The sequence below is a fragment of the Thunnus maccoyii genome, chromosome 14, assembly GCF_910596095.1.
Source record: "Thunnus maccoyii chromosome 14, fThuMac1.1, whole genome shotgun sequence".
Lineage (NCBI taxonomy): Eukaryota > Metazoa > Chordata > Actinopteri > Scombriformes > Scombridae > Thunnus > Thunnus maccoyii.
In genome coordinates, this window is record NC_056546.1 from 15,867,464 (window position 1) to 15,881,852 (window position 14,389).

Genomic DNA, 14,389 nt, shown 5'->3' on the forward strand with positions numbered 1-14,389 from the left:
CTTTGGCAAATGTATTATAACCTCATAGGGAGACATGACAAAACAAGCAATATGGTTGTTGAAAGACATGCCTGCAAATGATTTACCACACCTCAAATTAAAACATTATATACAATAATTTAATATTAATAAAGGAAAAGTGAGAAAAATCTTTACACTGACGTTAAATATTTCAGTGTAATGCTCATTTTGCAGTTGTTTTGAATGTGCATGTGCAAAATAAAATAAATGTGAACAATTAACAAAAAGTCTATTTTAACTAGTTTATTTAATATAAACAGAAAAACGAGAAATTTTACACAAATTAAAATGATATTTTTTTATTTAAAAACAACAAAATATAAACCACACTACACTTTTAAAAAGCCTATTTTCTTCTTTGTACAGAACATTTTAGTGTTGAACAAGCTTCTTTTTTTTCTAAATGGCCACATGTGAACAATCACCACAAAGACAGCGAAGTCAATTCATTTGAAAACTTCATGACTGTTTCTAATCCTGGGAGTCCGAGTATGATGTGAACTTGTTTTCAGTACGACATCTGATATGTAGACTCGTCCGTATACGTGGAGAGAAGTGACGGGACTCACTCAGAGTCAAAATATAGAAAATAACTCCCATTTATTTTAGGCTCAATCTACACAATACAAGGTTTAAAAAGAAAATCACTCTACCATGATGGCTCCATAAGAGTCAAATACATCCAACAAATATATGCCTAAAAACAATCCCTTAGACAATGAAGGAATGTAGTGCTGGTTCATCTTTTTTTTTTTCATGGCTGGCAAAACCAGTAAAAACACAAATCAACATGTGAAAAACAGAAAATCCCAAAGTCATCACCAATTGAACAGCTCAAATACAACAGACTTGGTTTAAGCTACACATTGGTTGAGTCCACCATTAAAGATAATCTTTATTAAAGTTGAATGTTATTAGGTTTTGCTCCTCGGACATGACTGTCAGGTCACATTTGTCAAACAACTCTATGTTGAGTGCTTTGGCACAAAATGTGTTTAATGGGTAATTTGTAGTATATGTGCTCTGCGTTTAAATAAGCAATTCAAAACAGTACTTGGGCCTTATGAGTTGTGCTGATATGAACAATTGACAAAATGCAAACAATCACTGCCATAACCAACAATCTGCAAAATAGAATACTGTAACTCATTTAAATCTACAAGAAAAAACATTTGTGAAAACACAATCCAGCTGCTTTTTTTTTTCTTACGTTGCGTTTCCATAAAGTATCTTCACCCCATCATAGGGAACGTCACAACCTGAGGTACCACTAGCACATCCTCCAGAATCAAAAACTGCATTCAAGCTCATCTAGTGAAAAGGAAATTAAAATAGAGAAGTATGCATCGATTTTCCTTTTTCCTTTCTTTTTAACCTGGGATGTAACAGCCTTAGTGTAGCAGCATGGTCGCACAACGAATCTGCCAACACTAACCTCTGAAATTAAGATTTTTTTTTTCTTTTTTAAAGTACAATGAGCCTCCACCTCTCCAAAAGCTACACACACACACTTTCTTTCGAAGCATGCTAACAGGCTACTCGTGCAACGATTGGCTATACTGGCTTTGCTCGTATGGATATCATTAAATACCCATTTCTATGCTGAATATCTTTCAGACCACAGCTGAGCTCTTAGTGCGTCTCCCTAGTCGCATAAATCTATGACCTGCTTAGTTTGCATGATGGCAATGGGCAAATATTGCCCCTTGAAAAGAAAAAAGGCCCACAGTAAACTGACAGAATACATAATTGTCCTATTTCAATGTAGTTTTGTGGCTGAATAGAGCTTTTGCTGCAGAGCGTATCTTAATGGTTAGCCTGCTATTTTAAGATGGTCTCTTTACACAATCTGACAAACAGATTCAATCTGAAATGTTTCCTAAAAATTTCCATAACCTTATATACACACATCCTTCATTGGTATCCGCTGTGTGATACTTGCCGGCACAAATGACTAGTGGAAAAATACTACTTGTGTGAGTGGTGCTGTGTAACACAGCAAATTAGCAGCAGTAATGCATTTTATAGCAGAACAATGAGGGTTAAAATAAATTGAAGAACAGCAGTGTTGACAGATATGTCGGGTAGTGCGCACCGTCCTGTCTAGAGGATGTTGAGGGAACCCTGGTGTGTACACATAACTCTTTCTTCAGTCAGTATGAAAGTCCATTAGAACCATTATGTGTTCCTACAGGGTATTATTCTCCGGGGAGAAGAGAGCTGCCAGGCCCAGTGCTTCGCTTTTCTGCACATCCTTGTCTGGCTTCGGCTTTTTAAAGAGCGATGGAAGATTCCGGATATGAACCTCCTTCCTGAACTGCTGGCACAGAGCTGTCTGTTGGCAGAGGACGGAGAGGAGAGGTTAAACACAGCTATCCGAGATCTACCAGAAAGAATTTCATTAAATTGTACAACCCTGTTGAGCTGCTGCACATTTTCTGCAGCCTAGCACAGAAGATTTACAACATAGCTGGAATCACACTGCTGAGTAATGACTTGCACTATTAACGGCGTCTCTGGTCACATCTGATGAGCAGTCTACGGTGAGATATACTAGAGAGGCACTGCTCTCTAGTGGCTAAATGAGGCATTACCCCAATAGTTCCTGCAATGAGCTTCTTGAACTGGTCTTTCCTCTTCTTGTCTCCGACGTTCTGGGCGTTGGGGTCCATCAGCCTGTGGTCATACTGGTCCAGAGCCTCCACATTGATGTTTGGGATCTGGGTCATCACTGCTCTCAGCTCAATGTAACGAGGCCGCTAAGATTGATGGACAGAAACAAGCAAGGAGATTGAAAGAGATGCATTTTCTAGAATTAACCTGAAAGTCCCACAGATAAAATTTCAAATTTGGGATTATAGCCCTAAACACTAAAAATCCTCACGGGGAGAATGGACCATACAAAGGCAAAAATAAAAAGCTGATGACAGAGATGGTTGCCGTTAGTCTCACCAGGTTTTCATAGATGAGCATGGCCAGCTGAGAGAGGGTAGATTTGCAGACTTCGTGCTGCCCATGAACTTGAAGGCCCCTCAGAACGCTGGTATAGAACCATGTAACCGCCTCAGGAAGAAGATTTCCCCCTACGACCTGGAGAGAGAGAGAGCAGATGTAGGAGGAAACCTTATAAAATATGTAGAACTTTTAGACGAAACTAAAAACTTTTTGTGCAAATCCACATGTGGTGAGTGATACCCTGAATATTTGTTGGTGCATTTATTAGTTTAGGCATTCAATGAATGAATTTGACACAGCAAAGACAAAACAGTTCATTAAACAAGGACATAGATACATTAGCGGTCAGAAATGTGGCTGAGTGTGTTTAAGAGAAAAAGTGTGAGGTCAAGCTTATATTACTGCATGATTAATAAGTCTGACAACTAACAAAAAGTTGTGATCTGATGTATTTTTTAAATGGGATTTATGGACAATAACAGAAATATAGAAATCACCAGCCTTATCCTTTAAATGTGACAGGAAAAGATAAAAAAAGATCCAGACTTCAATTAAACATTTGTTGCATTGAGTGTGCTACCTGCCGCAGAAGGGTCCAGCAGACCATGGAAGCAGTTCGGTGACAGTTAGTTGTGTCCTTCCATGACAGCGAGGTGAAGGAAAGGGTCAGCAGGTTCATGTAGATGGTCTGGACAATGAAAAAGAGAAAACCTTGAGTTCATATACAGCCTGTAATGTGTGAGAATGCAGTCCTCTGTTAATGTAATACAGTGTGTCAGAGGTTAACCTCGTGTTTCATCAGGCATTTTCCCAGCTCAGTCAGCTCCTCTGTGGGCTGTGCAGAAGACGCCGTCTGCACTGAATCCATCATCATGTCTTCCTCTAATAGTACACATTACAGGCAAAACCATCAGACACTTGTCCAAAAAACATTGAATTAAAATCAACTTGGATTCAAATGTTCTAATTTGACTCTTACCATCGATTTCCTCCTTATTTGCTGCTGGTTCAGGCACTTTTCTTGAAATACAGCTCACAGCTAGAAGGAAGAAGAGAAGTATTGTGGCCACCTAATAATTCAACTTCCCAGCTCCCCCTCAGTCTTAGAGTAAAAGCTGATTGGGCGATTATGCGCTTTATCCTTCAAATCCTCATATTTCTCAGTATCCTCTCAATAAAGCAACATTGCAAAATCACCCTCATAGCCCAGTGTGTCTTGGCTATTTTAGTTTGGGAGTGCACAGTTGAGGAAGAGCAAAGATCCTTCACATGCACACCAAGACGAATGTGAAAGCAACAGCAAATGATGAAATTGAATGTACTGCAGCTTTTTCTTTGTAATATTATTGTTTTGTTTCATCACATGTGTGAAACAAAGCTCATCTTGTGACAGAGGACTAATTTCAGAGAAATCTGACAATTCATAGTACTTGACAAAAACATTTTCCAACAATCAAGTGAATTGTCGGTTTTGACGAAGATATTATTGTCAGTCATCCTAAACAAAATTTCCTTTGTGTTTTGGAAAAAACTATAGGCAGCATCTACCCCAGTATGTCTCAGTTGGATCTAACAACAGGCTGATTTTTGCACTTTCCCATTGTCTTCTCAAACAGATTTAGCTTGTGTAGCTGGCAGAAACGCAACCTTACCACATGACTAAAGTGCATTAGCAGTATTGAGTAATAAGATATATAAGGTTCACTTCATGTTTAACAGTGAATTTAGACAGGAACAATATATTACTACCATAAAACCACTAACATCATTGTAATAAAAAAATAACTCACATGTGCAATAAACTTTATTTTTAAATCAATACGACAAATTCAAAACCCTTAACTCAGCTTATTTCAAAATGAGGAGCGTCACATGAATGATCATTTTTCAGGTGATAAATTAATCTTTAAATCAGCAGCTCTGTACAAATGTTTTGTGTGTTTGCTATTCATGTATCAAAATGTCAAAGGGAGCGGTTACTAAAGGGTGGTAGGAGAGTAAAGATACTGAAAACTTACTGAGAAGATCCAGCACCTCCCTGGTGAGCAGGCGTACCAGCTGCTCCTCCAACATCTCCTGCGTCACCTGACTGTCATGGCACACCACCTCCTCCTCATCACTAAAAAACAGAGAAACAACTGACATGTCACCGTCCACATATTCAAATTGTAGCCTCAACACAGTGAGCTGTCAAAGAGCTAGACATATTATTCAGTGAAGGTTTTACAGTGATTTGAGAAGAGTTCATATAAGCTAACAGCAGAAACATACGATGGAAAACAACGTTTAATAGATATTTTCTTTTATATTAAAAAAAATCTGCAATTAAACAAAACTGTAGTCATAGCATGAGTTGTAATTTGTATTCAGGGCATTCATGTTAAACATATGGGGTCCATACAACTACAGCCATTCCCGACTGGGTTAGACAAGCGCCGATCCAATGTTTTCACACAAAGACGCACATATAACACTTGCCCACAACTTACTTGACAGAAGTCCTCTGGTTGATGACCTGCCACTTCATGTTGAGACTCTGTTGTATTAAACAGTTGAATGAGATTTGGCAACTAAAACAATCGATTCTTTACCGAGTGAACAAAAGCTTTCTAATGTTGCTACAGAATAAGGTGTGCGGGGGGATCCTGACCTGCAGCATGTAGGCGAACAGAGGGCTCAACAGGGGGCAGAGGAGACTGTCGTAGTACTCCTGAGGACATGATAGCACCAACTGCCTCAGAAACACACGTGCACTGGTTAAGGAAACATGATGTTCACGTAAAGCAATAGCTCAAGTTATATCCATCCATCCAGAGAAGATCTTCTACACAAATATATATCACCAAACCACTGACTAAAATCAGTAAAGGCAAAGACTGGCAGTGACTCAAAAGCAAATAAGGATATGAATCATAGGACGAAGTCTGTGGTCAGGCACATGGTCGAGGGAGACGAAAGCAGAGGCAGCTATTTCTTCAGCCAACCTCTCAATGGTGTAGAATTCCTGCTGCAGGGACAGACCTGCATTTCCCAGGACGTGGAAGCTGCAGAGGTAGAGAGAGAAAAAGAAGAAAAAGAAGGTGTAAACAATACAAATAAAAAGTTTGGGGGAAAATAACTGCAAACTGCTACGACACAATTCTCACCAGTTGTCATTCAATGTGGTGAAAAATCCCTGCATCCGCTCCAGGTTGGATCTATACAAAGGAGTGTCATGAATATCCAGGAGATGCTGAGAGAGACCTGGAGACAACACGGCATTGAGAGGGTTTTATCATAATCTTTACAGATGATGTCTCGGTATGAGCAAAAGAAAGCATGTGCAGAAAGCCAGAAAGCTCCTCTCACCAAGAATCACATTTTTCTCTGCATCCATCACCTCGTGGGCTCTGGAGAAGGTCTCACTCAGACGAGCCCTGTTCTCTGGCAAGAACAGACTGTTGTGAGTCCTGCAGTGAGGAGAAAGGAAAAGAAACTTGTCATTAAAACACAATTAAGCACACTCATACCGCTTTTACACCAATGTCTCAGGAAAATAGTGGTCAAGTTTTTGGTATAAAAATGTAATAAAGCAGGATACAACCCACAAGCGTACCTGATTAGAGCCAGCAGGTTGGGCAGCAAGAGAAGGAAATGGGCGGTACAGGGGTTTCTGTAGATGGGAGTTCCAGCTGGGGTGTAACCCACCACAAAGCCCCCAGCCTTGGCTTCCTCCAGGTCTGCAGGCCAACGTGCCCGTTTCACTACGCCCAACATGGCATACAAGCAGAAACTCAACTAAAAGAAGGTTGAAAGAGAGGGACAAAACAACAGATTGGTGTTTATTTTCCAGCAAAGTCTACAATGGTCTACCACCTCTCAGTGATAGAAATTCAGTCATGACTACAAAGAGCTTACACTCCATCTCATTTTATTCACACCCACACGCTTACCCGCCCTCTATTAAAGCCTGCTGTGTCTGTATCTTTACTCTGCTCAGTGACCACCTGATCAGCTCCAACAAAGGACAGGAACGCCACAGGGTCCCACAGCACACTGGAAAACAAAGAAAACAGCCAATTATATGTTCTGACATTAAAATACACTGCTCACAATGTTGAGAAAACTAGGAGGAGTTCAGACGTACTGCCTCATCTCTTCTGAGGTCCAGTCTGCAACCACAGAGGCCATCAGTTCATCTAAAAAGGCTTTCTGCTTGGCAAAGTCTTTGAACTGGTTACTGATGAGCACCAGAGCTTCCATCAGTGAACATTTTTCCATGTGAGTCAGCGTGGCGTCATTGGAGAACAGCTTCTTCACATGATTGTAAAACATGTCAAAACAAGGCTGCAGAGGAATAAGAGATAAATTATACAACGGTCACATTCATTTATTCGTGCCTGTTCAGCACAGTGTACTTCGGGTACTAATTTTGTGCATAAAATACATCACCTGAAAGCAAGTATAATATTAGGATTGTGATATTAGGATATTTACCAAAATGAACTGTGGGTAATCCCGGCAAATCTTGATGATGGAAGAACAGGCGTGCCTCCTCACATTTTTGACAGCTCGGGTGCGAGGTGCCTGAAGACGTCAGGTGGAGAATGCATTTTTTTGGTCTTGGATGTGAAGGATTAGAAAAAAATGCTGATATATATGGTTCTGTGAGGGAAACTCACCTTATTTTCATGACCGACGTCAAACGTGATGGCTTTAAACAGCTATAGAGCCAAAACAATATGGGACATTTTGAAAAATTATGGCAACATTTGCAAAACACAGAAATGCAATGTACTGTATGATGCATTTAATGTTCAAATTGCATTTCCATACTGTAGGCACCAAAGAATGTGTTCTCTGACCTTGTAGAGGACCTGTGGCAGGAAGTGCTGTCTGTGTATGACAAACGGGAACAGAGCGGAGACGTTGGTGAGTACACAGGACAAGATGAGCGGGTCTTTGGTCTCGTAGTTCAGCACGGCCTGCAGCAGCTCCATGCTCTGATCTATGGGCAACTTCTACATGGTAAGAAGCAGACGGAGGGGGCAAACTTTCACATCATTGCAATCAACATTTTTTTCTTGTGTGGTTTTGTTCTGTTACGTAAATTTGTTCTTGTTACCTCTTCCCCTAGGCTTCTGAAGATCTGTGCGACCATGCACTCCATGAAGATAGTCATTGCGTCCCACTGGACCACTGATGGAGACAGGAAGGAGCACAGGCCCTCAGCAGTCTTAGCTAGTGTGGTGTAAAGAGAGAGAGAAGTGATGCAAAATCCAAAACGCAGAGTTATCAATCCCCTTCTTTGATTCTAAAAAGGTGTCAAGAGCAAGGACAAACACTTACATGTGGTATCCCCGGTGTCAATAGGGCTGGCGATCTGATACTGCAACCATTCTGCTGCTATCTGGAAAGCTTCCAGAGGAACAATGCGACACGCAGTCCTCACCACCTCTCCCTGCTGCGCTCGGAAAGCTGTTAAAAATTAAAATGCACCATAAATAAAAACATCAAGGGATAAAATAAAGAACATAGTTCTTAAGTCAAGTAAAAATGCTTACAATTAAAGAATGAGTAGAAGTCCTCGTCACTGTCAAAGTCCACCCTGGAGTACTCACAACTTGGGTTATCATTTTTAGATGGAAACCCAGTCTGGAGAGAAAGACAAAAGTTGAATTAATATCCAGTTTGGCTTCCATGAACACTGGGAACGGTAACGCTGGCATCACTTTCTCACCTTGACTAGGTTGGTCATAGATGCTCTGAGGTATTTGACGGCCATCTCCACAACAACCGCTTCTTTTGACAGAGTCTCATGTCTGAATAAAGCTCCCCAAGTAGCCAGAGTGGACGACTTCAAAAACTGTAGAAGAGAAAGTGAAAAAAAAGCACAAGAAGAGAGATTAACCACAGCTGAAGGATTCATACTTCTATTAAGTCAATGTTAGAGGTGAAATCTTGGAATTATTTTCATCTCACCTGACTGGAATGTGTAGTAAAGGCTAAAATGGCTTCCATGTATTTGCTGAGATTTGCAGGTACCTCAACCTCTACATCTGAACCCTGCGGAGACAACATCATATTTCTTTTGTTAAAACTCTGAATGTGCATGGAAACCAAGCACAGATACAATTAATGTGTGACCAAATTATTACAAACTCACCACTAACGAACAAAGCTGGTTTCCCAGTGCGCAGAGGACCTGACACAACCTCTTCAGGAAGCTGTAACGTCGCTCCACCACCTCCACTGCTCTACAGTAGTAAACAAAAAGTCTATGAGTCACGGCCAGATGTAGTGAACACATTTTGGACTGTCCAACATCTGTTTTTGTGCTGCAGTCATCAGGTGTGTCACATTACTTACTGTGCATCAGAGGATTTCTTGCATATCGCTAGTCCATCTGCTGACCTGTAATCAGACAGACACATGTCAGTCAGTAACAGTGAAAGGACATGTTGAGGCCTGTAAAGAGGGATGATGCAGAGAAGTAGTTGTACTCACTGGGCTGCAGAGAGGATGTAGTGGATGGCCACATCATCAAAGAGCAGCATGAATGGCTTCCTATCCTCCAGCTTACCCTGTGGCGGAATGATACATCTGATTATAAGTAGCTTATTACTATCAAATAAATGCTTGACATGTATCCAATCACTCAAAAAAATCCTTGTTGTTATAAAGTGTGCTTAGCATGGCAGATATATGGTTGTACAATTAATATATACTATACTACAGTTATATACTACAATTATATATTCTAACCAGAAAGCAGTCAGAGAGCACATATTTCAACCAAGGCTGCACAATACTCTAAACGTATTATTTTACAATAAGAGAATGTTTTAATCTGCATCTGGATCAGGTCAAGTACAGGCAGTGACAGATGGCAGCTGTAATTTTTGGGAAATATCTAAATCCTGTCTGAGAAATAAGGAATTGTGCTGGGATGAATTGAGCAAAATTTAAAGTGATTTAGACTCATGACTTACAGCCAAGTCAAACTATAATGCTGCTGTAGCACCATCTATATGATTTTCCATGAGATTTTTGCAGGATCTCTCTGGGTTGACATGCACATCTTCTAAATTATGTACACATATGTAAATTATATTGACTATTACTATTTGATGATCAAATAGACCTAGAAGAAAGTGTCGACCAATTTCTGGAACACAGTATGGCATATCTTCTTGGGTTTATTCATGTATTTAATGTATCAACTTTGGTGATGACTTGATGAAAATTTGTAGGAGTAGTAACAAAAAATTTGCAAAAAGATTTTAAGTGGTGGAAAATCTATATTGCCAGATCTGTCTTGGAATCCATTGTCTCTAAATGTCTCAAATCAGGATGAGCCAAAACAATATGCTATAAATGGCCACATGGTAGCGCTATTTCTCTGGATCATCACCAAAATCTTATTCACTTCTTTGGCTTAACTTTCCACCAAATTCCATTAAAATCCGAGACCAATAAATCAGACTGAAACCTCCTCACCGGAGGTAAAAATGACATCACCCAGCCATCAAGTTTGCATTAAGGCTCAACCCTGGACTCTGTAAAAAACCCTGTGACTCACCTTCCGTCTGATGGCGATGAGCAGACACTCTGCTGCTTCCAGCTGCAGCTCCGGCTCACTGAGCAGCAGACACAGCATCTCCAGCAGATGACAGTTTCCAGAAGTTATGTGCACCAGTGACACCCAGTCTATGTAGCCCGCTAGTGTGTTCAGCGTAGTCACGGCGACTCGACAGTGAGCTCTAGTCTGTGTGTGGAAGGACAGGAGAGTGATGAATATAGAGCCTTGGCGCATCAGAGTAATCAGACTAATCAAAACAAGTGAATTTACAGCAGAGATGCACTAATGTTGTCTTACCTGCAATTCGTGTCCTGGTGACCCTTTCTGGATTAAAAAAAGATACAAAAACAAACATATCAGACAAATATTTAAGTCACTTCATTGTTTCTTTATTTGATTTAGCAATATCAGTGATTCTGTGTCAATAAATAACAAAATTGTGAGCTATTAAATGAATCCTAATGTTACTTTCTCTACAATAAAATTTAACCAGCTGTGCAGGTGGTAGTTAAGACCGCACTGACCAGTTTACGGTAGTCTTCAACATTAAGATGCAGAATGGCCATCATGAAGCTGAAGATGTTGTCCATGTTTTGAGTGAGCGTCTGCTGGATGTCTCTGCGGCGCTGTGCGGGCAACGTCTGGAAGGTGATCACATCCTCCGCCAGCCTCAACAGGATCAGCATCACCAGCTCTGTCTGTGCCTCCTGTGAAAAGCAGACATGAGTTTTAGTTGATGTTAAAAAGTCCATAACAATAGGCTTAAAGGATAGGTTCACAATTTTTCCAAGTCTGTCTTAAAACAACAGTCAGGAGCCCATATGAACACTGAAAGAGGTTTTCCTTGCTGTAATCATTCCTCCTGTTCATACTGGATAATAAAAGATCCCCATTAAATGCGCTTTCAATGTAAGTGATGGAGGCCAAAGTCCACAGTGTCTCCACACATTCATTTTGTGCAAAAATTCATTTAAAAGTTTATCTGAAGCTTATATGAGGCTTCAGCAGTCTGAGTTTGTCATATCAAGTGGATATTCCGTCTTTGTGTTTCCCTGTTGAGCTGCAGTGGAAGAATAGTAACCAAAAGAGGGTTTTTGGCACTAACAAGACTGTAACCTAATGGTCAGTATGAACAGGAGGAATGATTATGGCAAGAAAAACCTATTTCAATGTTCATTTGGCTACCTGACTCTTGTTTTAAGACAAGACTTGAAAAATTGTGAACCTGTCCTTTAATTTGCCTCTTATCCCCACATACCCTTTACTGGGTCCATCATTCCTAACTCATGTTGTGCAGAACAAGACTGTTCGACCCGCAAAACTCATTTCAAATACAAAAGATCCCAGTGTTTCCAAAGACACCAAAGAAGCCAGTGAAATGTGTACAAAATGATAAATGAGAGAAAAATTGTGAACCTGTCCTTTAAAGGGCTACATCTTTTTTTTTTAATCTGCTTGGAAAGGCCAAGACTTTGGTTTACACAGATAAAATAATAAAGTCAAAAAAGATGCTATTTACTCCCTGAAAGATAACATATCTATCAGAGACCACACTGACATGACTAATCCTCGACTGGTACTATTTTGCATGCCAATTATTGCATATTCAAATTGCAATAGAGGTGCCAAAGGAAACGACATACTGTACATGCTGTAGCAATCAGTTTTCTGCACTATATAAAAGTCACTCACCCCTTGGCTTGTGAGAGCCTCCATCTCTTTCAGCATATCCGGCCAATGTTGAGGCCATTCTCGCTTTATCATTTCCACTATGATTCGTGAAAGGGCATCTTTAATGTGACTCTCCTCCTCCAGGATAGAATGAGTACCCTGATAAGAGTCAACGCAGGTCAGATAAGTGTCTCCTACTGACAGTAATACAGTTTTCATTGAACCATATGACAGATGGTTGTTCTACCACATGTTAACAGTCTATTATTCAAATCACACTCACGTTTGATAACAGCTGCATGGCACAGTCCTTTAACTGGACTTTTTCTTGTTGTTGCATATTGTTCCATCGGAACCTGCAAGAAAAAAAAACAGTCTGTCTTTCACAAAAGCAGTTTTACTCATGTAATTATTGGTCAAACTTGATGTATGACGGCTGTGTCACACTCACTTGACGACGTGCTCCAGGATTTGCAAACCAAAGTGTCTCACTATAGCTGGCTGAGCTTTGTCGGCTAATTGTAAGCCACATGGGAGACAGAAGGAGCTTGTCTCTTTAAACTCCTCACAAAACTGGTAAAAAAAAATAAATAAAAAATAATAATTACATTATATTTCAGACAGTTACAGCTGCCTCACCAACATTACAAAAAACAGCTAAATAGCATACAGCTAAGCTACCAACTAGCCATTCAGTCTAGGTGAATCGTTGCCATTAGTAACACAGTCTTTGATAACCTCCGCAGTACTACCTGTATTACAACTGTTGTAACCGTTTCTATGAATGAACGAACGTGAATCGACCATTGATGTAGCGGTGAGGTGATAAACATAGCATACCGGCTAGCCTGCACAGCATCTGTCCATCATCACTGCAAATTTAGCTAACTAACGTTAACGAACTGTATGAGAAGTGCTGTCACTACTAAACCAACTGATAAAAACGGACTTTTTTTAGTCAGCTAAGCACTTAATCCTACTTTCACAACAGCTGCAATAACGTTAAATGTCAAGCTCAGCTATCTAGCAGTTAGCTAGCGACTTGTAACGATGCTACCACCTTTAGGGCCTCCAGTCGGTAAATTTGGCTTGTTTCTGCATCCATCATCACATTCACAGCTTTGATAAGCTGATCGCACACGGCGGCCACCTGGTCAGCCATGACTTCAGGTAGCGTCTGGCACAATATTAAGACGAAAGCGAGGGGCTCCCTTATGCAAAACACCTGCACAGCAGTCGGCTACGTGTGCTGCTCAGGGAGGCTCCAACGTGCACAAAACGTGCTGCGTGGTTTGAACTTCTAGCTCGCCGTTGAATGGGAATTCTGGGAGTTGTAGTAAAAGCGACATTTTTTTTTTTAAAGATCGTCTCTACATGGAAAGACAACTCGCTTGTTAGTTTAAAAAGTGTATCTGCCTGATATATGAGAACTGCGGAGCCTTAGTGTTCAATATAAGACATTATGAAATAAGTTACCATATGAAAAAAGATATAAATGAATAAATAAAGTGTGAAATAATCTAATAAGATAATCATAAAAACTCCACTTCTTATCATGAAATGCTGTTTAATCATTCGTTTTCATAATAACATAGTTTAGAGGAATAGAGTACATATTTCTTTCAATTATTAACATTTTTCAAAGGTCTGATTTGGTATAATAATTTAATATCCCCCAATCACACTTTTCAGCCAATCAAAAGTTTAATCTTTTTATATTTTCATATTTAATATGATAATATATTTCATAATGTCTCATTTTTTCATTTAATAATGAATGCTGTGGGGTCCATACTAGAGCATCCTTTTATCTCACTGAATAGTAGTCATTGCGAAAACAACAACAATAACAACAGCCGTAGAATATTAGTATTCTGTTTGTACTTGATCTTATTTATGACCAGATTTCCAATCTGTTTTGTAAGACAAATGTCCCATTTATTACCCCTATAAACATTTGGGAAAATCCAGCTAGGCTTTGTCAAAGAACACTTCCACACATAAAAGCAGAGTATTTCTATATAATTTATGTCTGATATGTTTTTTCCACAAAAAAAATAATAAGTTAATAAAAAATATTAAAAACCACATCTACTCCTTCTCCCTCATTGGAAAAACCAGAATCAATTGATATGCTAATGTTTTTTTCATTTCAAAAATGTACCTGCTGGATACAAGATG

General features: G+C 39.8%; 1 protein-coding gene across 1 annotated transcript; it reads right to left on the minus strand.

Annotated features, from left to right (window-relative positions):
• Positions 1–409: 409 nt before the first annotated feature.
• Positions 410–13,496, minus strand: LOC121911989 (exportin-5). Its single transcript, XM_042433999.1, has 33 exons — positions 13,269–13,496; positions 12,660–12,781; positions 12,492–12,564; positions 12,230–12,367; positions 11,062–11,244; positions 10,835–10,861; positions 10,538–10,723; positions 9,463–9,539; positions 9,325–9,369; positions 9,122–9,212; positions 8,938–9,021; positions 8,696–8,821; positions 8,520–8,610; positions 8,305–8,433; positions 8,081–8,196; positions 7,821–7,976; positions 7,638–7,679; positions 7,453–7,542; positions 7,103–7,302; positions 6,909–7,011; positions 6,572–6,753; positions 6,325–6,425; positions 6,123–6,219; positions 5,884–6,020; positions 5,627–5,724; positions 5,466–5,512; positions 4,995–5,095; positions 3,956–4,015; positions 3,764–3,858; positions 3,557–3,664; positions 2,974–3,111; positions 2,616–2,780; positions 410–2,356 (listed from the first exon to the last, which is right to left on the minus strand). Exons 1-33 carry the CDS (start codon positions 13,368–13,370, stop codon positions 2,210–2,212), a joined length of 3,657 nt encoding a protein of 1,218 aa, XP_042289933.1. The 5' UTR covers positions 13,371–13,496; the 3' UTR covers positions 410–2,209.
• Positions 13,497–14,389: the final 893 nt, after the last annotated feature.